The sequence below is a fragment of the Mercenaria mercenaria genome, chromosome 5 (assembly GCF_021730395.1).
Source record: "Mercenaria mercenaria strain notata chromosome 5, MADL_Memer_1, whole genome shotgun sequence".
Lineage (NCBI taxonomy): Eukaryota > Metazoa > Mollusca > Bivalvia > Venerida > Veneridae > Mercenaria > Mercenaria mercenaria.
The window spans coordinates 76319178-76346433 of NC_069365.1; the positions used below are offsets into that span (position 1 = coordinate 76319178).

Genomic DNA, 27256 nt, shown 5'->3' on the forward strand with positions numbered 1-27256 from the left:
TCGACATTGGACATTCGAACCCAGAACGACATTGGACATTCAAATCCAAAACGACATTGGACATTTGAATCTAAAACGACATTGGACATTCGATTTCAGAGCGACATTGGACATTTGAACCTAGAACGATATTGGACATTCGAACCCAAAACGACATTGGATATTCGAATCCAAAACGACATTGGACATTCGAACCTATTTCGACATTGGACATTCGAACCCAGAACGACATTGGACATTCGAATCCAAAACGACATTGGACATTCGATTTCAGAACGACAATGGACATTCGAAACTAGAACGACTTTGGACATTTGAACCCAGAACGACATTGAACATTCGAACCTTGATCGACATTGGACATTCGATCTCAGAACGACATTGGACATTTGAATTTAAAACGACATTGGACATTTGATTTCAGAGCGACATTGGACATTCGAACCTAGAACCTAGAACGACATTGGACATTCGAACCCAGAACGACATTGGACATTTGAATCTAAAACGACATTGGATATTTGATTTCAGAGCGACATTGGACATTCGAACCTAGAACGAAATTGGACATTCTAACCCAGAACGACATTGGACATTCGAATCCAAAACGACATTGGACATTCGAACCTAGAACGACATTGCACATTTGAACCTTGAACGACATTGGACATTCGAACCCAGAGCGACATTGGACATTCGAATTCAAAAAACATTGGACATTCGATACCAGAACGACATTGGACAATTCGAACCCAGAACGACATTGGACATTTGAATCTAAAACGACATTGGACATTCGATTTCAGAACGACATTGGACATTAGAACCTAGAACGACATTGGACATTCGAATCTAAAAGGACATTGGACATTCGATACCAGAACGACATTGGACATTCGAACCCGATACGACATTGGATATTCGAACATAGAACGACATTGGACATTTGAATCCAAAACGACAATGGACACTCGATACCAGAACGACATTGGACATTCGAACCTAGAACGACATTGGACTTTCAAACCCAAAACGACATTGGACATTCGAATCCAGAACGACATTTGACACGCGAACCCAGAACGACATTGGATATTCGAATCCAAAACGACATTAGTAGTCTCCGTTGGCACCGATTCCTGAAAGTATGTGAGTGCTCCTGAAAGTGTCGCAGACCGTTTTAAATGATTTAAAAAGAAACAGGAACTACTTGGTTAGTGTTGTCTCTCCTGGCACCTGTTCTTGAAAGTCTGCGAGTCCTCCTGAATGTGTCGAAGACCGTTCTAAATGGTTTGAAAGGACACATGGATTGCTGGGTCGGTGTTTTCTACCTTGGCACCAATTCCTGAAAGTTTGCGAGTGCTCCTGAAAGTGTCGCCGACCATTCTAAATGATTGAAAAAGAAACATGGACTATTGTGACGATGTTCTCTCTCTTGGCACCGTTACCTGAAAGTCTGCGAGTGCTCCTGAAAGTGTCGTAGACCATTCTAAATGTTTGAAAAAGAAACATGGACTACCGTGACGATGTTTTCTCCCTTGGCACCGTTTCCTGAAAGTCGGAGAGTCCTCCTGAAAGTGTCACAGACCGTTTTTAATGGGTTGAATTGATACAGAGGCTAATGGGACGGTGTTTTCTCCCTTGGCATCTATTCCTGAAAGTCTGCGAGTGTTCCTGAAAGTGTCGCAGACCGTTTTTAATGATTAAAAAAGAAACAAGAACTACTTGGTTAGTGTTATCTCTCTTGGTACCGGTTCTTGAAAGTCTGCGAGTCCTCCTGAAAATGTCACAAACCGTTTTTAATGGGTTGAAATGATAGTTCTTGTTTATTTCTTGTGTCTGCGACACTTCCAGGAGCACTCGCAAACTTTCAGGAATCGGTGCCAAGGTAGAAAACACCGACCCAGCAATCCATGTGTCCTTTCAAACCATTCAGAACGGTCTTCGACACATTCAGGAGGACTCGCAGACTTTCAAGAACAGGTGCCAGGAGAGACAACACTAACCAAGTAGTTCCTGTTTCTTTTTAAATCATTTAAAACGGTCTGCGACACTTTCAGGAGCACTCACAGACCTTTAGGAATCGGTGCCAACGGAGACTTCTAATGTCGTTTTGGATTCGAATGTCCAATGTCGTTCTGGGTTCGTGTGTCAAATGTCGTTCTGGATTCGAATGTCCAATGTCGTTTTGGGTTTGAAAGTCCAATGTCGTTCTAGGTTCGAATGTCCAATGTCGTTCTGAAATCGAATATCCAATATCGTTCTGGTATCGAATGTCCATTGTCCTTTTGGATTCAAATGTCCAATGTCGTTCTGGGTTCGAATGTACAATGTCGTTCTAGGTCCGAATGTCCAATGTCGTTCTGAAATCGAATGTCCAATGTCGTTTTAGATTCATATGTCCAATGTCGTTCTGGGTTCGAATGTCCAATGTCCTTCTGGTATCGAATGTCCAATGTTGTTTTGGATTGGAATGTCCAATGTCGCTCTGGGTTCGAATGTCCAATGTCGTTCTAGATTCAAATGTCCAATGTCTTTTTAGGTTCGGATGTCCAATATCGTTTTGGATTCGAATGTCCAATGTCGTTCTAGGTTTGAATGCCTAATGTCGTTCTAGGTTCGAATGTCCAATGTTGTTCTGAAATCAAATGTCCAATATCAATTCAGGTTCAAATGTCCAATGTCCTTCTGGGTTCGAATGTCCAAAGTCGTTCTAAGTTCGATACTCCAATGTCGTTCTGAAATCGAATGTCCGATGCCGTTTTAGATTCAAATGTCCAATATCGTTCTGGGATCGAATGTCCAACATCGATCGAGGTTCGAATGTCTAATGTCATTCATAGTTCGAATGTCCAATGTCGTTCTAATATCGAATGTTCAATGTCGTCTCAGATTCAAATGCCCAATGTCGTTTTGGGTTCGAAAGTCCAATGCCGTTTATAGTTCGAATGTCCAATGTCGTTCTAGGTTCTAATGTCAAATGTCGTTCTGAAATCGAATGTCCAATGTCGATTTAGATTCAGATGTCTAATGTCGTTCTGAAATCGAAAGTTCAATGTCGTTTAGGATTCGAATGTCCAATGTCGTTCTGTGTTCGAATATCCAATGTCGTTCTAGGTTCGAATGTCAAATGTCGTTCTGAAATCGAATGTCCAATGTCGTTTTTGATTCGAATGTCCAATGTCGTTCTGGGTTCGAATATCCAATGTCGTTCTAGGTTCGAATGCCCAATGTCGTTCTGAAACCGAATGTCCAATGTCGTTTTGGATTCAAATGTCCAATGTCGTTCTGGGATCGAATGTACAACGTCAATCTAGTTTCGAATGTCTAATGTCGTTCATAGTTCGAATGTCCAATGTCGTTTAAGATTCAACTGTCCAATGTCGTTCTAGGATCGAATGTCCAATGTCAATCTAGTTTCGAATGCCTAATGTCTTTCATAGTTCGAATGTCCAATGTCGTTCTGAAATCGAATGTGTAATGTCGTTTTAGATTCAAATGTCCAATGTCGTTCTGGGATCGAATGTCCAACGTCGTTCTAGGTTCGAATGTCTAATGTCGTTCATAGTTCGAATGTCCAATGTCGTTCTGAAATCGAATGTTCAATGTCGTTTTAGATTCAAATGTCCAATGTCGTTTTGGGTTCGAATTTCCAATGTCGTTTTAGGTTCGGATGTCCAATGTCGTTCATAGTTCGAATGTCCAATGTCGTTCTGAAATCGAATGTTCAATGTCGCTTTAGATTCAAATGTCCAATATCGTTCTGAAATCGAATGTCCAATGTCGTTTCAGATTCAGATGTCCAATGTCGTTCTGAAATCGAATGTCCAATGTCGTTTTGGATTCGAATGCCCAATGTAGTTCTGGTATCGAATGTACAATGTCGTTCTGGGTTCGAATGTCCAATGTCGTTCTGGTATCGAATGTCCAATGTCGTTTTAGATTCAAATGTCCAATGTCGTTCTGGGATCGAATGTCCAATGTCGTTCTTGGTTCGAATGTCCAGTGCCATTCTGAAGTCGAATGTCCAATGTCGAATGTTTAATTTCTCGCCAACTTCACGCTTTAAATGTCCAACGTCTTTCTCTTATCCAATGTTCAATGTCGTTCTAGGTTCGAATGTCCAATGTCATTCTGATATCGAATGTTCAATGTCGTTTTAGATTCAAATGTCCAATGTCGTTTTGTGTTCGAATGTCCAATGTCGTTTTAGGTTCGGATGTCCAATGTCGTTCATAGTTCGAATGTCCAATGTTGTTCTGAAAACGAATGTCCAATGTCGTTTTAGATTCAAATGTCCAATGTCGTTCTGGGATCGAATGTCCAACGTCAATTTAGGTTCAAATGTCCAATGTCCTTCTGGGTTCGAATGTCCAGAGTCGTTCTAAGTTCGATACTCCAATGTCGCTCTGAAATCGAACGTCCGATGTCGTTTTAGATTCAAATGTCCAAGATCGTTCTGGGATCGAATGTCCAACGTCGATCTAGGTTTGAATGTCCAATGTCGTTCTGATATCGAATGTTCAATGTCGTCTCAGATTCAAATGTCCAATGTCGTTTTGGGTTCGAATGTTCAGTGCCGTTTATAGTTCGAATGTCCAATGTCGTTCTAGGTTCTAATGTCAAATGTCATTCTGAAATCGAATGTCCAATGTCGTTTTAGATTCAGATGTCCAATGTCGTTCTGAAATCGAATGTCCAATGTCGTTTTGGATTCGAATATCCAATGTCGTTCTAGGTTCGAATGTCAAATGTCGTTCTGAAACCGAATGTCCAATGTCGTTTTGGATTCGAATGTCCAATGTCGTTCTGGGTTCGAATATCCAATGTCGTTCTAGGTTCGAATGTCCAATGTCGTTCTGAAATCGAATGTTCAATGTCGTTTTGGATTCAAATGTCCAATGTCGTTCTGGGATCGAATGAACAACGTCAATCTAGTTTCGAATGTCTAATGTCATTCATAGTTCGAATGTCCAATGTCGTTCTGAAATCGAATGTCCAATGTCGTTTAATATTCAACTGTCCAATGTCGTTCTGGGATCGAATGTCCAATGTCAATCTAGTTTCGAATGCCTAATGTCTTTCATAGTTCGAATGTCCAATGTCGTTCTGAAATCGAATATGTAATGTCGTTTTGGATTCAAATGTCCAATGTCGTTCTGGGATCTAATGTCCAACGTCGATCTAGGTTCGAATGTCTAATGTCGCTCATAGTTCAAATGTCCAATGTCATTCTAAAATCGAATGTTCAATGTCGTTTTAGATTCAAATGTCCAATGTCGTTTTGTGTTCGAATGTCCAATGTCGTTTTAGGTCCGGATGTCCAATGTCGTTCATAGTTCGAATGTCCAATGTCGTTCTGAAATCGAATGTTCAATGTCGCTTTAGATTCAAATGTCCAATGTCGTTCTGAAATCGAATGTCCAATGTCGTTTCAGATTCAGATATCCAATGTCGTTCTGAAATCGAATGTCCAATGTCGTTTTGGATTCGAAAGTCCAATGTCGTTCTGGTATCGAATGTACAATGTCGTTCTGGGTTCGAATGTCCAATGTCGTTCTGGCATCGAATGTCCAATTTCGTTTTGGATTCGAATGTCCAATGTCGTTCTGGGTTCGAATGTCCAATGTCGTTCTGAAATCGAATGTCCAATGTCGTTTTAGATTGAAATGTCCAATGTCGTTCTGGGATCGAATGTCCAATGTCGTTCTTGGTTCGAATGTCCAGTGTCATTCTGAAGTCGAATGTCCAATGTCGAATGTTTAATTTCTCGCCAACTTCACGCTTTAAATGTCCAACGTCTTTCTCTTATCCAATGTTCTATGTCGAATGTCGAACTTCTCGCCAACTTCACACACTAATGTAAAAGGCTATTGGATGCAAGATGTGTGAGGCTTTACGTATAGCTAGCCCAATTATCTTAGCATCTACCATCTACATACCGCATCCTACATTTCCCTGTCTCTGAAATATTTTTTTACTTTCAGTTCAATATCTTGATACTGTAACTTAATATCCATATCCCACACCGCCACACATACTCCTCCCTATCCTGTACTTCTTTATTTTCTAGTCAAAGTCTGCTTACGAACTTTTATTCTCCTTCTGGTTCAAAGTTTATATGCAGAGTCTGGAAACCAATCTAACTTATAAGACTCGAATGGAATGTTTTGAGTTTTGATATTCATCAACGTAAAGTTACATTCCGACACCGGTCGCCATAAGTTTATAACATTGAATCGTTCATTTATGTTTTGAGGGGATATTGTATTGAAAGTAGGTCTAAAGCCAAATCCTTATCTGCGATAAATGTGTAGCCTTGCGCGGTGACTACTTAGAGAAAGTGCGCCGTTCATTTGACCTGGATGACGTGTGACGTTATTTGACGTCGTTTACGTTTTTGGTGTGCGCCGAGTGACGCATAGTGACTGTTTTGGGATCGATATAACTATCAAAGTTTTTAATGGATTCGTATATTTATTAGGGAGTATCGTATATCATTAAACGTTATTGTTGTATATTTTTCAATTCTTTATTAGCAATAGAACACAAATCACAGTATATTTATAAGAACTTCGCGTTCACCCCTCGTATACGTCACCGCAACTACTAGTGAGTAATAGTGAATGTCAATAATGTAAGTATATGTCCTACTTTAAGACTTTATCGAAATAGTATTATTACTTCTCACACTGTACATGAAACGTGAAAAAGTAGCATTTCTTCGGAATCTTTCCTGTTATTTTCTATACATAAATTAATACTTACTGCCGTTATCTACTGGAATGAAGTCCTGACCCTGACAAACTGTAAAGAAAGCAAAAAAACAAAAACGTAATACATGTTTACTGTACTTAACCACAAAGGAAAACACCCAAGCATAAAATAATGGTGCGACGGACGTTTGAATAACAGAGAGAGAGAGGGGGGAGAGAGAGAGAGAGAGAGAGAGAGTATTTTTCAAAAAGAAAATGCATCTATTGATATGAAACTGGAAAATAACACTTCTTTCAAAATGGTTTTAGCAAATGTGTTCCTTTAATTGTGTGTCTTGTCACCGTTGTCTGTATGTTGTGTTTTGTCATTTTAAACAATACTATATCTATAGTATGCACGATATGAAATAAGATCATCCCTCTGTAGTTTTATTATTATTTATTTAACTGTAATCCACCTTCAACGTTGAAGACGTATATGCTAGCGCTAAGCTTACTTAGTTTACTTTATTTATATTTTTGTGTGCATTTTCATTACATAAATATCGAAACATACACTGTTATTGGGTTTCGGTTTGAGGTTGGAGAATGTTTGGTGGTTAGGGGAGGGAGACACAGTTTTACAGATTTTTAAGTTATATATAGCTTGCTAAAATGAGGATTTAATTCATACTTTTTCATAATGTTGTATTTATGGAAAGTAAAACTGGTCTCGTAAATACAGAATGCTTTACAGATATTGCAAATATTTCACATTTTATGTGGTTGTATTCATGTTAATATAACGTGTAAAAATAGCTTCATGAGAGTATTACACCATACTAGTATACGTTTTGTGAAATATTTCTTTGTCGAAAGTATATGGCATATACATGCACTACCCGACAGTTAGTATACTCTGCTGGGATTTAGTCATACAAACACAAGTGTAGGCCATATGACGACTTTCCAGCGTTGATTTGGGAGGAAAATCTCGTGCACTATTTCAGACACAGGCGGGAATCTGAACGGAATCACCATATTTTAACAAGAGATCAACCGAGTGACGTTCATTTTATGAAATTAAATACTGCCCGCGTTAATTTTGTTTGCATCCTTAAAGGAAATATAGGCAAAATGAGCTATATTTTGATATAGGTTATTATAATTATTAAAACGTTTAAAATATAATTATGATGTTCTTTCACATACTTTCAAGCATTTGTTATGCAAGATGGACCTTTTGCTATAGCCCAATCCTTTTATGTTTGTAATTACCTGGTTGCGGCGGACAATCGCAGACAGCGCCTGTGTAGCCTCCAGAGTTAGCACAGTTGCATCGGACGCTTTTACCATCATCACTGAGTTCACATTCACTAGTGTTATTGCATTGACCTGAAAACATTCTCAAATATATTTGACTAACTTCATGCGGCATTGGAGATGCTGCGATTGTTATATTTGTACGGGTACGCGTAGTCCAACTCGTGGCTTTATTATCACTTTCATTAAATTTTCATTCCAGTCTGATATTACGCCCAACTAGATCTAGTGATTCACATCAGAACATCAATTGTACGCTCCATAGTATAAAAAAAAACGAAAGAAATATTTTTATTTGCAGAAGTAATACAATACATTTATCTCGTGAACAGAAATGTTCTTTAGCATGTCCATCATAAAACCTATAGGAAAACAGCTATCGAATATATGCATGAACATATGGCACAGTATTAAGTCGTGCTCGATTTGTCCACCACACTTTTTCCCGGGTGTTCATGAAAGAAAAAGTACACGAGAATATATATAAATAGAATAGATATTTCCCCAAACATGTTTTGCTTTCAAAAGTTGTACTTTGATGTTAAATCTTTAAAAAAAAATACAACTAATAATGCGCTAATAGACTTAGAATTAGCCCGAGACGTTGTGCTCCCCATTATCTGCTATCCGGTACCGGTACCGGTACATGACGGTAAATGTAATGCGCCAACAGTGACGTAATTAAGCTGTGTGATGTCACCAATGGCCAAAAGCAAATCGATTATATAGGTCAGTGGGTGGCTTCTTCGGGTATTGCGAAGTGTTTATGACGTGACGTTTAGCGTATTACACAAAAACAAGCACAAGAATAAATTTGCTATTCAGAAATATTTTTCTTTTCGCCATTAAATCATGATTGTGCTAGAAATCATATCTGAAAGACGAAATTACCTCAATTAGTACTCCGATTTTAAATAGCCGTTGCTTGTGACTCTGTGCACGGACTGTCAGGGGAGGTAACTAGAGTCACGGATTGGGACTAGGGTACGCGTATGTATAGCATTTCATCCTGCTTTGTATCAATAAGTATGTTTGGTTTCATTGAATCAGAAATTTGAATGTGTACACACATTTTCCTTATATGTTTAATATGTGCTTATAAATCATAGGTCAGAAGTTTTACACAAGTTATAGTGGCTCGAATCTGACATGTCGTGCTGTCGCTTTGGTGCCCCCGCCAGTACGACAACATGACAGCACGATAATTATTTTGTCGTGATGAGGCCCCCACAAGTTTAAGGAGACGACAAAATTAAAACGACGACACGGCAATATTTCCGTTGTGTTGGTGCCCTATTTTGTCGTGTTCTCGTGCTAGAGGCGCCTTTACGCGCGACAAAGTAAGAACAAACGTAACTATCGTGCTGGCGGTGAAGGCCACGCGATAACAGGTGGGGTTGTTTCGCCTCCGGTTGACATGCGCAGAAGAGCATATTTGGCCGCTTAAATGTAACCATAATAACAATAGAAAATAACCATGATGTTTGATTTTTTGTAGATCTATTTAATTGTTTGTAAGGAAAATGAATGGACATGATTTAGTAAGCACATATTTATATACATGTACATTGATAATTTCTTTTGTTAATTATAACATTTTGATTGGATTACTTACACTCTAAACATTTTTTTTGGCCTGTGGGTCCCAAACATGCCTGCGATGTAGAGCACTGTAAAATAATGACATGAGAAATACTAGAAATAATTTACTAATTATACACCAATGTCTAGATTTCACTTAAGTGTATAAATAAAATGTTCACTCGCGCTTAATAATTATGGCACTACCAAGTGTTGGGTGATATTAAATTATTTATTTATTCTTTGATGTAACTACTGGATCAACAGCGTTTTAATCAAATCTACGAGGGCTGTTAAAAATAACGTAGACTTTGTCTTTAGGTTTTCTATACTTTAATGAAGCAAAGCAAGAAATGCATCGTCATAATTCGCAATCTTTCCACTAACTTTACCGCAAATATGACGTGATTATGGTCATACAGTAAGAAGCTTTCTTGCATACCAGACGAGGATTTCCGGTATCTTTACCGGTGCTGGAAAATTCCATCTTACACCCCGGGGTGTAAGATGACCCTCGTGCTTTAAATGACGTATTATGAACTACACATATGTAGAAGATTTATGTAGTAATATATATTTTAATTAAAACACGGAATAAAAATTCAGTACCTTGACAGTTCCTATTGGTTCCTGATAGCATATTTCTCGATTCAAATCAAGTTATTTTATGAAAAATTCATAACGTTACGCTGCAACTGATAAAACAAAACCGGAACTAAACATTGTTATTTGTTCTGAAACGTGATGGCGTCTTTCCTGTTTACGGACGTTGGTTTCTCGCGCTTTGTTTAAATACACTGCCATATGAAATAGTTCTAAAAAGAAAGCCGTTCGATTGATTTTATTTTTATTATTATTTCTTGAAATCGGTATGCAAGAAAAAGATTCTGTCACTGGTTATAGGTGCAGATGAAAATATCCGGCTCTCGGGTAACTGTTTAGGCGGTAACTCGGCAAGGAGCCTCGTTACCGCCTAAACAGTTATCCTCGAGGCCGGATATTCCCATCTGCACCTACAACCAGTGAAAGAATCTTATAATGCCTCCCCTTTTAAAACAGTCATCTACACGAACACGACACATATTTGATCATATTTTAACGACGTTAACGACCTCGTGACTTCAACGCTATGCTATCATCTAAGTTTGCACTAATTTATATGTGTATGTTTCTTTTATTAATGTTGATTAACAATACCTATGTTATAAAAAGGTGTTTGGCTAGAATACTGGAAACAGTATGCCAAGTATCTCAGACAATGTACACACTGCGTGTAGTTGGTCTTTATCCAAGGCGTCATAGATTGATGTTAACGTCGAATCACAGATAGTTTGTTTTCTCCCTCATCTTTTGCTGTCTTCTAGCTATTCTGAGTCATTTGCGAATCGTTTGTACCTCTTGAAGTCTAAGACACAGTTGACCGAACATTTTTGTTGTGTCTGTTCCATTAGTTTATGAATTTCAGTTGGTGTTTGCCGGAATCTCTACAACTGTCTGATTATCTATGCGAATAGATGACGACACTCCATTCATTCTAAACAACAATATTCACTTCGATCAGACCTTGTTAACTTTCGCCTCCCACTTTCGAATGATACCATACTTCCTGTACATGTCGCGTGAACGTGTGACTGTACTTTGATAAGTTTTTATGTGAAATTATGACAGACGACAGAGCGACTGTGCCGGTTATGCGTAGCTATGTTGATTAAAACTCTCTACGCATTTCGCCTATTAGCACAAGTGTAACAAAAATTGTATGACCAAATTACACAACGATTGCGAATTACAATCATATATTGCACATTGCACAACACACAATAGGTCGGTTTTCACAGCAAAAGTCTAGGTTATTTTTTAGCAGCCCTCCTATAAGATGATGGAAACATAACAGCAGACTCGATTTGATTAAGTTTACTTATAAGAGGATATGATATATGCAATACCCCTCTTGCCACCTTGCACCTGCTCATGAAGCATAACTCTATTATACAGAAATATGGAATGGTCTCCATGAGAAATAATAGCGTCACTAAGATTAAGTACTTTTTACGGCCGTCACATGGCATTAGTCTGCTTATCTGAAGGTTATTAAAATATATAAGAAAGCCTTATGGAAGCGTAGAACGCTTGCCAACATTATGATAGCAGGCACGGCTTGATTTAGTGTGTTGATGATAGGTCATAAAATTCACACTCCCCTAGCGCCCCTAGCGCTGGTTTGATACTAATTGGTCAGAAATACAACACAAATTCAAATCTAGGCTCAACGTTTTAGTCACCACACAGCAATTAAAGCTCAGTGTCGTGGAAAGTTACTGTACGTAAGTAAAGAAAGCAACCAAGCAATGCCGATTTTACTGAGTCTGCAACAGTAGGCCAGTTTTAATACAATTATAGTTTGATCACCAGGTATGTCACTTCTTCATTTTATACTATTGCTTTTATACCTTTGCAAAAATCACAATGTGAAAGAATTTTAGACTGAAATATATGATCGAAGTTTAACCCAAAGATCACGAATCAAATTCTGGAATAAATATCTAAACTGTTAAAACATGATTGCAGTAAAATTATTAATAATTACACTAACTAGGATTGGTCTTTCTTCATGCGATACAGTCAGTAATTATCTTTTCACATCGAAAGTTGTGTCGGGTGTCAAATTTAGTAAAATATATGAGTGATAAGAACATTCAATACATACATTTCCATGTGTTGTGCAGGTTTCACAAAGTTGGAAAACACTTGCAAACGCCAAAGAAACCTAAAATTGTAAGAAATACTCAAGTTTATACTATGAAACTGACAACACGCAATAATGTTGTGTTTTGGAAGAAGAATGGAAGTACAACATTAGAAAGGACATCGGACATTATGCTTGGGATTTTGCCCTAAGTTCAATGCTATTTCTTGACTTCAGCAGCTGATAGTTTTATATAACAGCTTCAAATACTGATAAATAAGTTATATTCCTATTAAACTGTCACAAAAAAATAGTTTTATTTCATATTCGTTTTCTTGAAATTCGAACAGTTTGTAACTAAGGGTCATATTTTTGAAAAATTTTAAATGTGTATTTTTAGTTAAAATAAGCATTTGTATTTAAGGTATTTCTACTGTGAAATATTTTAACACAATAAATAAAGTGATACCATGCAGATTATCAGTTTTATTGACATTTTTGAAAATAAACGAAAAGGAAAAAATAAAAGTGGACCAAAACTTTTTTGTCCCTAACTGTACTTCAGTTATTTCCACCCGAGTGCCCATGATAACACCGATGCATTGATCATATCCTATTGTTTGTTTTCTATACATCCATTGCTATACTGTATTTATACACATGTACAATACTCACCGGGCATTATGTGGAGGATTATTATTGAATACATGCAGTGGTGTAGCTGGCCATACATTGGCGTAGTCGGCCTTTTTCAGTTGAAACGGAGGGGTGCAGTAGACTGCCTATTCCACTGCGGGTTCAGGGATGCCTTACTTTTAGCATCTTATATCAGTGGAACAGAATTTCACTAGCTAGTATCAACATTTATATAGATATTCTTGGGGTGTCTGTGTTAGTTTTTTGAGGTCCTTACTAGTATTTCGGTTGGCTTCGAAATAAGTTTCAGACGTGTGAGCGAATTGATGTTAATTCTGGGGGTGTCAGTGTTAGTTATAGGCGAGTCAGTATTAGTTCTATGGGTGTCAGTGTAAGTTCTGGAAGCAAATGGCTCAGTTGAGATGGTATTTGGTGTAGTTCTGTTAGGGTATAGGATGCTGGATCGAATAAAAGCAAATGTTGCTCTTAAAATGCATTCTAGGTTCGCTTCAACTGTGTCCTACAAAAGGTAAAAAAAATTCACCTAAGTGACACTATTCCCATAGAAGTTCGTCTGTATTTCTTTATCATATTTACGTTGAAGACACATATGTAATATGTCGAAGCCACTTGCCTGGTTCTTGACTCAATCGACGGACTTAGACTGTCAAGAGGTAACACATCTGATTGAAAAATTCATAAGATATACTTATAAGGATCTGTCTGCTTTCTAGCTTTCTAGATTCACTTTCTATGTCCCCTATTTATTTAGTTTAGTGTTTTCTGTGCTTGAAATATTTACAAAAATGAATAAAGCTATAGATATGTAAGGTTTAGGAAACACATGCAATAAGTGTCAAATATTTATGTAAAAAATTATTTGCTGACACCCTGTACGTAGTTTTTTCAATTTTAAACACTTTCCCACCTGTGACCAAGTGCCATTTTTGCAGCATACGTGTATAATAATTATTTACAAAGGCATGTGAACTATTCTGTTGCGTCACTGCCGGGGGGGGGGGGGGGGGGGGGGAGTGGGGGGAAGATGTTTAAAACGTAAAAATGATTTATGTTCATATTTTAATGGAAAAGAGATTGAGAAATGTCTACAGAGCCTTCTGTTTCGTTCATAACCTTGTAAAATGAAGTCGCATTTATCAAGAAATGGTCTTCAACTATCGTAACTATGCAATTTCAGAAGTCTATCCCTATGTCACTTTTTCCTTAATCGGATAGGCAATCTGAATAGTAAAATTTCCGAGGTCCTTAACTTACTTTTATACAACATGGCTGCACTATGTTTAGCTAATACATGTAGTTCTAAACTGATTAAGTTAATTTATTCAGATTACAATTACTCAACAAAAACCATAATTAAACACGTAAAACTGTATGGAAATTAAATTTTAATGTACGAATGTATGTATTGAAGATTTAGTCAGTATAATATAGCACATATAGATACATAGAGATACGCTGAATAAACACTGAGACGTACAATTTCGGACAACAGTGAGTGTGTCATATAATTGGACAATTTTCACAAGCCACATTATGCATTTAACATTGTTTGACAATAGATGCTTTATCCCCATAATCGTGTTATTGTGTTATTTGTCGGTAATACAATAGTACCAAACCAACATCGATTTTATCCGCCGACTTCTAAAATTAATTCTTATCAAAAGATGGAAAATTATAACACTTAAGCTAATTGGGACTTCCAAAATATGTTCGTATCTACCGATTATTCATATGAAGCGAGTTCGCTATTACCGAAACAATATTACAAAGGAAATGGGACTCGGCCGGGGAATCATGATTTTGTTCGTTATATCCGAAAATTCATATCAAGCGAGTTCGTATTAAGTTGACTCGATTGTATGTGGATAGTTCCTACATTCCCAAGAAAGCTGCATTTCAAATGACTTACTAATTTTGAATGTGCAAGGATGAGTGTTTTAGATAACGTTCCCTTACATCATCACTAATGTTTCAGTGTCGACTATTCTTCAATGATAATTTTAAGTCTAAGTATGTTATTGTGTTTCGCTGACAGCAGTGATGTTAATTTTAAGTGCACATGAATGCCTTTAATGTTCTTTAACTTGATTTGTTAATCGTAATTAAACAAAATGGGCCTCTTGATTTTGAATGATTTACTCAAACACTCTGTTGGGTCGTCTTGTGAGGAAGTCATGCAGTCAAATTGCTAAGGTCGGTGCAGCTTTAAAGTATTTGAAAACTTGCTGACAGCTTTTAACACCACAAATTACTGATAAATCTTAGAAATAATCGTGATACTGTATGATTAATTTCTTACAAATGGCATATACATAAAGATTAACATCATATAAAACGCTACGTTTCTGCCATGCTGAGTGTGAAATATTTCACTGTTTGTTTTTCGCAACAAAACTCTAGGTAAAAACCTTATCAAATTATTCAACAGTCATTTTAATTTCAATGTTAATGAGTTGTATGGAATATAAATGTAAAATTTGTTTTGATGCTACCTTATCTACCCACCAAATGTCAGCTTTTTAAATATGCATGTATTAGTATTTTATTATATGGAGAATGTGTATTATACTAGAAGGATACTAGCAATTTAGTATCGTCATATATGTATGCATTTACAATGTTATAGTATTTAGCTGGTGTTTATCGACATTTTCGATGAAGAGATTGGATTCAAATGAATTTTTCATACTATTATTCAGTAACAAAAAAGATAAATGTATGTTACGAGTGCGTTTTATGTTTTAGAAGTCCGATAATAAGATAATTTTTTTGTGCCCAATGATAGTTGCATTTATTTATATATATTTATATTTTATTCATGCCTTACTGTATGTAAATGCTGTTAAAATATTTTGCATTCGTTAATCTCTTTCCGCTCAATCGATCATATTTGTTTCTTTGCATCATTATATGGAGAATATGTACGCATAAGCTTCAGGCAAAAACATCTGTTAAAATCTTTTGTATCTTTCACTATCTTTCAACGCAATCAATGTTGTCAATACTATTAAAACAAGAAAGCAGTAACTAAGAATTACAGCGGTCCATAAAGAGAGCTGATATTGAAATCATTTCAAAAAAAAAAGAAGAAGAAAACCCTGGAGCTTACAAATGAACTGATCTCGAACGAAGCCGACCTTTTTCCATTTATGTAACGTCCAGTGGCTATTGACGTCTGATAGCGCTTCCGCCTAGCTTACAATAATTGATAATATCTTATCGATAACATACGAAAATCATACATTTCAAACAATGATGGAAGTACGGTTTTGCATTGCATTTTCATTATCTCCATAGAGCATATATATTTGAATATAAGCTCAGCGAATACCAATAATCGTACGGCAACCATCTGGTAATTTTTGTTGCGAGATAGTTACACAAAATGTTCGTTAGAAAGTTGTTTGTTATTTAAGATAAAAGGAGGCTCTTGAATACAATTGTTCTTTTTCATAATTCAAGAATTTCCTTACTCCATGAAGTAATGTCATTTGTGAAGCACAGAATTTAAAAACTTTGATTTCAACACAAAGATTAACTCTTGAAAGGCCAAATGTTTCTGTCCATAACCAAATTATCAAATATTTAGTAAAACACCTGCACAGCGCTATGTAGATCAGTCTTCTAAGTGGATTTAATAATTATACAAAGAAAGTTCATTGTGTAACAAGTTTTGTCTTTGAATTTATAAACATTGCCGATGTTCGTTTTACTAGCTTTGCTTAAGCCTTTAAAGGCAATTTGTTTCCAGACTTAAATAATGTGGCTTCCCTGAAGTACAGAGCAAATCAAACGTAGCAAGAGCAAAACATTTCAAGGTAGGCCCGCCACAAATAGAATCTGGCAGACGGATTGCTTTAAAAATCGAACAAGCATAATTTACATTTGAATTACATGTATATGCAATATAAAAAAAATTGAGATGGGTTATAGAATGGGAATGGGAAAGTATGGGGAAGGGGAAATGGGAAAGTTTGGGGAAGGGGAAATGGGAAGGGGAAATGGGAAAGTCTGGGCAATGGGAAATGGGCAAGTATGGTGAAGGGGAAATTCGACAGGGAAAGACAAGTTCCAAATACTAGTACGCAGCTTCCCTACCCCACATACCACAGCAGTGTAAGCATGGACGAACACAAGACGAACACACACACACGCACACGTGCACGCACACACACACAAACGTAGACAAAGCATAACAAACAGACAAGTAGGACAAAACGAACAAAAAGGAGCATATGAGGGCACCGCTTAGGGACAGCCGACGGCAAAATCACCATTTGGGAGCTCTAGCTTGTATATGGTAGATGTTACCTCACTCATTGTAAAATGAAGAGGGAGCGTAAAATGCGTGCAGGGGGGTGGAGGGAAAATAAGGAAAGCAGCACAACCAACATACAAGACAATATACATAACATATAAAACAAAATGGACAATAGGGGTACCGCCTTGGTCGTTTAACCAACACTACCAATTGGTGCGAGATGCAAACTTTATACGAGCAATAAGAAGATATTGGTACCAACTGAACAATCGACTTACACAATTTAACCTTTGCTGTGTATATTTCAATATTTTTCTCAAACGAAATTACCAAATTACAGTTTATTCCACTAAAACAGTTTAAGATGTCCAAAATAAAATAAAAAAGTGGAAAACCACAGGTCGTCCAACACGACATAAACGAAAATGTTGCAGGCTCGGTTTGATTGAGTCTGTTCATGGACGGTATTGGGGATGCAAGCTACCGTCAATACCCTTTAGCCCCGGATTGAGCAGAACTCAACATTTACACATTTTATAAGTTCTAGGATATAATTTAGAGACATCCGCAGATAGATTCATACTGCGATGCACATGGAACCTTCAATGATGCACAGAGTTCAGTTCTATGAAAAGCGGCGTATAGTCACCAGATAAAATAATGGATTTGTCCTAAACGAGAAAACAATAGTCAGAACTTAATAAACTGGAATTTAGAAAGGGGCATATCACAGAAACTGCCAAAAGACAAAATTAAAAAGCAGGCACCAAGGGGTGGTTAAACAATACCCAAAGCTTTTACAGCGGGAGTATTGGAACCACCCAAGCCGAAATGTTCAAGCTGAAAAATTAAACTACACTTACACAACATAAATGTTGTGCTGAACAATCTGAAGAGATCGAAATACAACAACTCTGATTAAAAGTACGGGAAGACTTTTTACGGCCGCCACACGGCACAAACAACGCTGATGTGATATTAAGATAAACAAATAAATAAACAAAGCTCATCTTTCGATCTTCAGATATTTACTTCAAATGTAGAAAATCCTCATCAAATGTTATGAACTTTACTAAATATATAAATTAATTTTTATGTAGAGCTACATTCATAATTAAATGTCATGCATTAACAATCCATTCTTAAAATATCTTCCAGTTTCAGTAGTAGTACACGTTTATACTGTGCTTAGCTATACCTGTATCAAGTGTGCATTATTTTAAACATTATGCATAGCACTGCTAACACTATTAGGGATGTTTATTTAAAGTTTACATAATTATAAGTAATAATTGTTCATATTTCAAGTTTAAACTTTTGTTCTTATATACCTTCAACATAGCAAAGTCAGTAAATAGGTTGTCAGAATCAGTTGTTTAACACTGTAGTGATGTAATCGATAAACAAAACGGTAAGATCTGTATACAGTACGTAAAAAATATACAATACATAACATCATGCATAGCATGTACAAGTACACTTTCTATCAAACAATTATAACTAACTTTAAGATTTTAAGCATTCTTTGGTATATATTATAGATCAAACAAACAGTGTTTGTTTATAATTGCCTAACTCCTACTTTTGCATATACAACATGTATAATATTTCGTCAGCATACTTTATAGATATATAGATTTCTTCAGGTATAAGGTCAAGAGCACTATTTAGAAATACAAGTATCACATTTAGTAACAAACGAGCTATAAAATAAATGAATATGTGCAAACATTTCTTAAAACTAAACATGTGACTTACAATTGCATACAATGTTACAGGTACAACACAGATACAATACGATGAATAGCTACCTGATGGAAATTCAATGTATTTAAATTTTAAATTAGTAAAACAAATAAAACACGTAGAATCATTTCGAATTTTTACTATGTATTATAAATATTCTCTGCTTATCTCATACAATAATTACCCATGGAAGTAACTTAAAACGCAATTATTTCCAACTGGTTCCTCGATTCGGAAAAATACACAACGCCACCGATTAAATAAAACAATGACACGCGAATAAAGAGTAACAAAAATTGCAGAGGAAGTAAAAAAGAAGATTATCTTAATTAAATACCTTAGTAATATCAAATTAACAAGTGAATTTAATACCAATGTATTAATACCGTATGATTTCCTTTGCTCTTTACATTGCCATTAACATAAAAGGGACAAATGAGAATGGAATGAAACGAAGGAATGAAGGACTTAGATGTAATTTGCTTAAATTAGTGTAAAGTTATGTTATTTTACTTATGTTAGAACTACACGTTTTATTCTATGATAATTAGTTTAGAAATAAGAACAATCTGGAAATCTCGATAAAAACTTTTGTTCAGTTCCACTTACATTGAATATTGTGATCTTATATGTACTAGATCTATAGCTTTGAATCTTTATACTGTACACTTTTGTCATCACTAGTTGAGACAAGATGCCAGTAAACATACCTCTTTTCTTGTAAGTTGCCTTACGTAAAGTACTTACATTGGTACCCACAGGCAGTGCACTTATAAAGTAAAGTATCATTCGAGTTGGTGATAATCATTTTCTATCAAATATGAGCTAGGAGTTGTGGTAAATCTGAGTCATTAAGTTGCATGTCTCCAGGTTTTAATCGTCCGGCCACAGTTTGATGCCGTAATCCCGGTCTCCTGAGTACATTCTATCGATAAGATATTTACAGAAGTTCGATAGCTTTTTGTTCGAATAGCGCCCACTGCACTCTAGAACTCTTCGGCGCTGTCCATTCAAGGAATTTTCTCATTTTTCATTCTAATCTTGAATTTCATCTATGCTTATTTTTGTTATGCTTCAATTTTACAGGAAAACCAATTTTAACTTTAAAGTTATATTTAAAAAGTACTGTAAAATCTATAAAAATAGTTAGGCATAGTACTAGATTCAATATGTGTATAAATACATATACCTGGGGTCTTCCTCCACCATCAAAGCTGGAAAGTCGCCATATGACCTAAAATGTGTTGGTGCGACGTTAAACCCAACCAAAAAAAAAGTACATATACATAGCTTAACTAATACATTCTTTGACGCCCTTTACCAATAGTAATAAAGCACTGCTTACTGAAAAGATAGAAGTTACCATTGTTTACGCCAGATATTTTGCAACATAATCCCTTAAAACCCTTAACACGAAGCAGTTTAAGCACTGTTAAAGTGTTTTTGTAAAATAACTCAAAAATAGATTAAAAATAAACAGCACAGTTTAAAAATGATTCTTTTCGATGATTTTATATAAACATGAATATATGGTTTTTAAAAGTAACTTACTTTTATCCGAAAAAATCTCATTGTCCACATATATGTAGAACACAAAGCAATGTGAAACAGCTTGTATGAATTGATTCCTTCATTTATAAACGCAGTAACTGTCATGTCAGATAAAATATGTTTACTGTAGTCTCACTCTGCATGAATACAAAATAGAAACGTTTATATTATTTATACATACACGCATCATGAAAACCTTCCTTAAAAGTAATATTAGAGACTAAATGAACATATGTGAAATATAGAATAAAAACTTTTTTTTTGGGGGGGGGGGGGGGGGGGGGTTGGGGGCGGGTTTCCCGACTTCAGTTCTAGAAGATCAAGAGATAGATAACCGCCGTGTACACCATAGCCCGAGTTCCGTATATCACAGACTACCCAAACTTGATCTTCCGAAGTTTGATGGTGACATCTTAGAATGACAATCCTTTTGGGATTCTTACAAATGTGCAATTCACAACAACGCTTCCCTGAGTAATGTTCGGAACTTTACTTACCTGAGGTCGTCGCTTAAAAGTGAGTCATTACAGGCAGTTGCTGGTTTTACATCAACCAATGCTAATTATGAGAGTGCTATTTCCCTACTTCAAGAACGTCACAGAAAGAGAGACAAGATTATTCAGTCATACATGACAGCTTTATTAGAGGTCCCAGCTCCAATACACCCTACGAAGATTCTATGATACTATAGAAACATACATCAGGGCACTGACCAATTAGAATTAACATACAGTTCCCAGTTTACCCCGGTGATGTTATAGAAGCTACCTTCCGATATATGACATGTGCGCACGGGTCACCAGCATGGCGCTTACCTGAACTAATGAGCTGTTTGTTGTCCGAGATTACCATCCTTGATGCTGGATCCTCGTTTGATAAACCCCAAGACATCACAGCCACGACATCCAAGACATCCACTTTCCTTACAAAGTCCGAACACCACAGAACTGAGAAACGCAATTCAAATGTGCATCAGAAAACCTTCAAATAAAATGTGCATGTATTACATCAGACAGCATCCAAGTATTGAATGCAGAAAAGTAACCGATCCCGTGCAGAGACTAGACATTATAAAGAAAAAACAGCTTTGTTTTAACTGTCTCGGCGACCACAAAGTATCCTACTGCAAGTCAAGATTCAGCTGCAAGAAGTGCACCAGACGGCGCCACACAAGTTTATGCACCGGAAGTACCCCAACACAGACCGGAAGTACACCCAAACCACATGGAAATACACTCACAACGACAGAGAATCCTACTAATCAACAACAGTACGCGAAGGACACAGACTGCAGTTTTGCATTCCGCCCATTCGATCGTTACCGCTTCTACTAAAACCTGCTGTATCAATAATAAAATCGACCAGTACATCATTTGTTTCTAATACACTTTTAGATGAAGGTTCCCAGAGCTCGTTTATAACCCTTGATATGGCTAATAAACTTCAACTGAACCTAACGGGAAAGAAATGTTATCTTTGTTAAGATTCGGCGAGAAGGAGCGACGACTACGACATTTAGAAACAGCCGTTATCTACTTAGAGTCGGCCACCGAAGACATCCCAATCAAAGTACTGATAGTGCCAGAGATTTCCGTGCCGCTTAGAACATACAGAAAACAAGAGAACTACCTTACCTCAAGAGACTGAAGCTCGCCAACCCAGTGACTAAGAATGGTGAATTCAACATAAAAGTGTTAACTGAGCTGATTGTTATTGAACGATAGTGCAAGATGAAGTTATTCGTGGCAACAGACCAACAGCAATGCAGTCAAATTTCGGATACCTTCTGTCGGGACCCATTAGTACATAGACAGTGAGAAATATCATATTTCTACCCATCTCCATGAGGAATGATGTCGCAGGCCACAGAAGAAGTCGACCTGGAAAAAGTTTGGAAAGTAGAATCCATGGGAGTTGAGCCTGTTACTAAGAAACAAAAATATGAAGATTACCTAACAAATTACCAAGATACATGTATCACCTACACTGATGATAAATACTTTACCAAACTACCATGGAGAAAGAGCAAGAAACATTACCTACTAGTGAAGTGATAAGTCGACGTAGAAGTGAACACGAGATCAACAGACTAAAGAAGGACCCAGTCTTGCTACACAAATATGGCGAGATTAAAAGATAAACAGAATCATGATTCATAGAAGAGATACCCATAGATGAAATGTACACCAGCAGAAAGACCCACTACATTCGCCAGGTTCAAAACTAATGGTGTCGAAGAAAAAGATCAGGAGATAAAAATATTAGGATATTGGGAATGCGCTGGAATCCCGAAAACGATGTCCTGTATATATATTTTTTGGTGGATTTAACGTCGCACCGACACATGATAAGTCATATGGCGACTTCCCAGCTATAATGGTGGAGGAAGACCCCAGGTGCCCCTCGGTGCACCTGGGTAGAACCACCGACCTTCCGTTAGCCAGCTGGATTATTTCCTCACATGAAGAATTCAACGCCCAAGTGAGGCTCGAACCCACATTGATGAGGGGCAAGTGATTTGAAGCCAGCGATCGTAACCACTCGGCCACGGAGGCCCCCAACGCCCACTGTCCACTCAAATTGACCACACACTAACGAAAAGAGAAACTTTGAAAGAGTCATCGGCCATATTCGACCCACTAGGATTACTTAGTCCTGTTACCGTGAAATACAAGATGTTGATGTAATCACTATGGCATTACAAATTAGAATGGGATGAAACCCTACCAGAAGACATCATGAAGATGTACCAAAGCCTTAGCAACAAAGTTCCCCAGATACTATATCACAGAGACTGCGTCCGCTAACAAAGTTCTACACATCGTCGCCGATTCAAGTATGAAGGTATACGGCGCATGCGCATACCTCGTTTCCGGAGACCAAAGTACCCTTGTTATGGCAAAGATCAGAATAGCGCCGTTGAAACAACTTACGATCCCAAAACTTGAGCTTTGTGCAGCAGTTCTTGGAGCCAGACTATGTAACCTCATTACCACCAGCATAAAGTGTCAAACAGATTTCCTGTGGAGTGACAGCCAGATTACCCTCCGGTGGATTTCTTCGTCTAAGAAACAGAATGCATTTGTTTCAAACAGAGTGACAGAAATACAAGAACTGACGCAAAACTACCAGTGGAGATACTGTCCTACAGACTCCAACCAAGCAGACCTAATGTCACGGGGCCTTTCTTACGACAGATTCGAAGGCAACAGATTATGGTTCAACGGCCCTGATTGGTTAAAGGACGAGACATCTTTTCCTGTATCCAGTCTCTTCAGTACCAGCTCCAAGACTCAAGGAGAACATAACAAATCGACTGCAGTTCTACTGAATAGAAGTTCCGCCTTTATTCTAGGAATACTACACGTGATAGATTTACAGCGATTGAGCTCCTACCGTAACGTTCTACGAGTATGAGCATACATCCTGCGACTTGTTGACCAGTGCAAGAAGAAAAGAACGATCAGAGGAGACCATCTTGAATCCCAATAACTAGACACAGCTGCACAGATGTTGATCCAACATGTACACCAAGTATCCCGAAATATAATAGTATCTCAGGAAACCAAAGTCCAGAACCAGCAAACCGGCATTAGTTCGTCAGTCAGACTTATACCTTGACAATTTACAGGTTATACGTTGTGGAGGTAGAATTTCAAACGCACCACTACCAGAGCGAACGAAATTTCCATATCTGCTGCCACCTAGCAGGATTCTTACTGAATTGATCATCACAGATGCTCAGCAGACTCAGCTGCACTCAGGCATAGAAAGTACAGTCTAGTACAGAAAGACTACCTATGACAACGGTTTTGGATCCAATCTATTCGTCAACGTGTTAGAGGCATCGTCCGCACGTGCACTACATGCCATAAAGTGACTGGACCTGCATACGAAGTACCAGACCCGCCGCCATTACCTATTGACAGACTGAAACAAGCAACACCCTTTTACGAAAGCCCGGTGGTGACTTCCGAGTACCGAGTTCCGACTTCTGACTTCCAACTTCTCACTTCAGATTTTTCATACTATAAGCATACGGAAGTCAGAAGTCGGAAGTCAGAAGTCGGAAGTCGGGACTCGGAAGTCGGAAGTAGGAACTCGGAAGTCAGAAGTCGGAACTCGGAAGTCGGAAGTCGGAAGTATGCTTTCCATGATTGTGTACAGTAGGAATACTATCTCCAAAAACTAAGGCAGATATTGAATTGAAACTTCACATGTGTTTTCAGGGTTATAAAACTAGATGATAGCATCAAGTCCCATAACTCCGACTTGCACTTGCAAATTATGCCCACTTTTGGACTAATAAAATATTGATTAAAGTTTTGCATATTTATACATATATTATAGCTATTTCTTAAAGGCATATTGCTTCGAAAATTACTTTTTAGCTCGACTATTTAAAGAATAATCTAGCTATTCTACTCCCCTTGGCGTCGCTGTCGGCGTGGATAAAGTTGTGCATGCAAGTACATATGGCTATCATTTAAAGGCATATAGCTTTGAAACTTTTTTCTTTAAAAGTCAATTACACACCTTACTGGGTCAAGTCCCATAACTCTGATATCTATTTTGGTCAAATAATGTCCCCTTTTGGACTTCTTGAATTCTGGTTAAAGTTTTACATGCAAGTTACTATCTCCAAAAGTAATGCAGGTATTGAATTGAAACTTCACATGTGTCTTCGGGGTTATGAAACTATGTGATACCACCAAGTCCCATAACTCTATCTTGCATTTTGGCCAAATTATGCCCCCTTTTGGACTTCCTGATTAAGGTTTTGCGTGCAAGTACATATAGATATTACTTAAAGGCAGTAGATTTGAAACTTATATTTTCTTTTTCTAGATCAAATACCTACCTCACTGGTTCAAGTTCCATAACTCTGACATGTATTTTTGCCCATTTTATAAAACAAACTAGTCGTAATATCCTTGCTTCTGGGACAACAATTCGATAAGTCGAGCATTGGCTGTCTTACGGAAATCTCTTCTCATAACTCGAATGCATTTATCAAAGCTTTAGTACTTCTGTATGCGTGTAGTATGAGAAGTATGAAGTGCGAAGTCGAAGTCGGACCTCGGAAATCAGCAGTCAGAAGTCGAAAGTTGGAAGTCGGAAGTCGGAACTTTGAAGTCGGAAGTCAGAAGTCGAAACTCGGAAGTCAGAAATCGGAAATCAGAAGTCGGAAGTCAGAAATCGGAAGTTGGAAGTCGGAAGTCGGAAGTCAGAAGTCGGAAGTCAGAAGTCGGAAGTGAACACCGGTCTTTCGTACCCTTTACCGTGACTGGTATCGATTTCGCCGGTTCACTTACTGTGAAGTCAGCACGAGGAGATTTACAAAAAGTGTACATCTGCCTTTTTACCTGTGCCAGCACGAGAGCCATACACCTAGAAATAGTTTCCAACAGATTCATTCATTTTGGCACTACGCAGATTTATGAGCAGAAAATCGACCCCTAGAGTTATCATGTCCGATAACGCACTTACCTAGCTTGCTACAGCAAAGATTCTGAAACAGGAAGTTCTGAATAAAAACGGCCTTGCCTCGAAGTTCATCCCCCAACATGCTTTGTGGTATGGTGGTTGGTGGAAGAGACTCATTGGAATCACTAAAACATGTTTAAAGAAAGTCCTTAGCCAGCTTAGAAACGCTACAGACCATTATCACCGAAGCAGAATGTATAATAAACGACCGACCGTTGACATATGTATCCCATGATCCACTGGACGAAGAATCACTTACTATCTGAGCAAAAATTGATAGTACTTTTTGGCAATAAATTCATCAGGGTACATATGCGACCCGTAATAAAATCCGTACTAAAATTTTCTGTCAGTACAAACCCAATGTTCACTTGCAAAGAACAACGTAAAACTTGTTCACATGAACAACGATAAGGTATGATTGGTGAAAGTACAGTTTGTATCGGCAATAACATGACATGGCACAAATTAAGTTTGATAAACTGCAAACCAGAAATCTGGGGTCATTGAAAGTCGGTTCAATGGATCTGTTGAATAGAATATAAGGGAATGTTACATATTCGAGAAATACACCTAACATAGCTATGTAGAACTTCTGTTTGATGCAAAGTTTGTAATTGTGTATGACGACAAAACACTATAAGTCGATCACTCTAAATTATTGTGTAAAATAAAGATGAAATGCAAATGTATTCGTCTGGTGACAGGTACAAGACGAAAATAAAGTAATAAATTTACAACAAAAAGTCCATAAGACACTGGCTTTTGTCTGAGATGCAGAGCAGATCAGGAAACACAATAGTCAAATTAACTTTTCCTGTCCATTAAACAGGAACAAGATCGCAGTCTATATTCATGCATATCAGCTTTATTTTCAGTGTTTAAAGAACTCTTTTAAGTTTTTTATTAACGGTTTTTAGAATGGGATTATAATTAATAAGATAATTTTACAAAATATCAACTCGTTGTAAAAGTACAAAATTGACCCTTTTGAATAAGTACTTCGGAATTTCCAAAGGTGTTGTTAAATCACACCTTGTGAGCTTTTCGTCATAAAAAATGTCTGTATCTGTTAAAAATTCTATATCTAAATACTATGTTTATCAGTCCGGCAGTTGCCAAATATCGCAAAAAATTCAGCACAGATCGAAAACACATGATTTTCGCGTTTCCAAATTATTTTGACGATATCGTCTGAAATCAGACAAGTTCAAAATATTTAATGTGACATTAAGGGTCAAAGGTCATTTCCAAGTAAAAGAATGA

The 27256-nt window shown here is 37.3% G+C and overlaps 1 protein-coding gene across 1 annotated transcript; it reads right to left on the bottom strand.

The window, feature by feature from the left end:
• Positions 1 to 1721: 1721 nt before the first annotated feature.
• Positions 1722 to 22342, bottom strand: LOC128557376 (uncharacterized). Its single transcript, XM_053544697.1, has 8 exons — positions 22339 to 22342; positions 21319 to 21450; positions 20504 to 20601; positions 12307 to 12366; positions 9634 to 9688; positions 7974 to 8090; positions 6769 to 6807; positions 1722 to 1777 (listed from the first exon to the last, which is right to left on the bottom strand). The coding sequence occupies exons 1-8, from the start codon at positions 22340 to 22342 to the stop codon at positions 1722 to 1724; spliced, it is 561 nt and encodes a 186-aa protein (XP_053400672.1).
• Positions 22343 to 27256: the final 4914 nt, after the last annotated feature.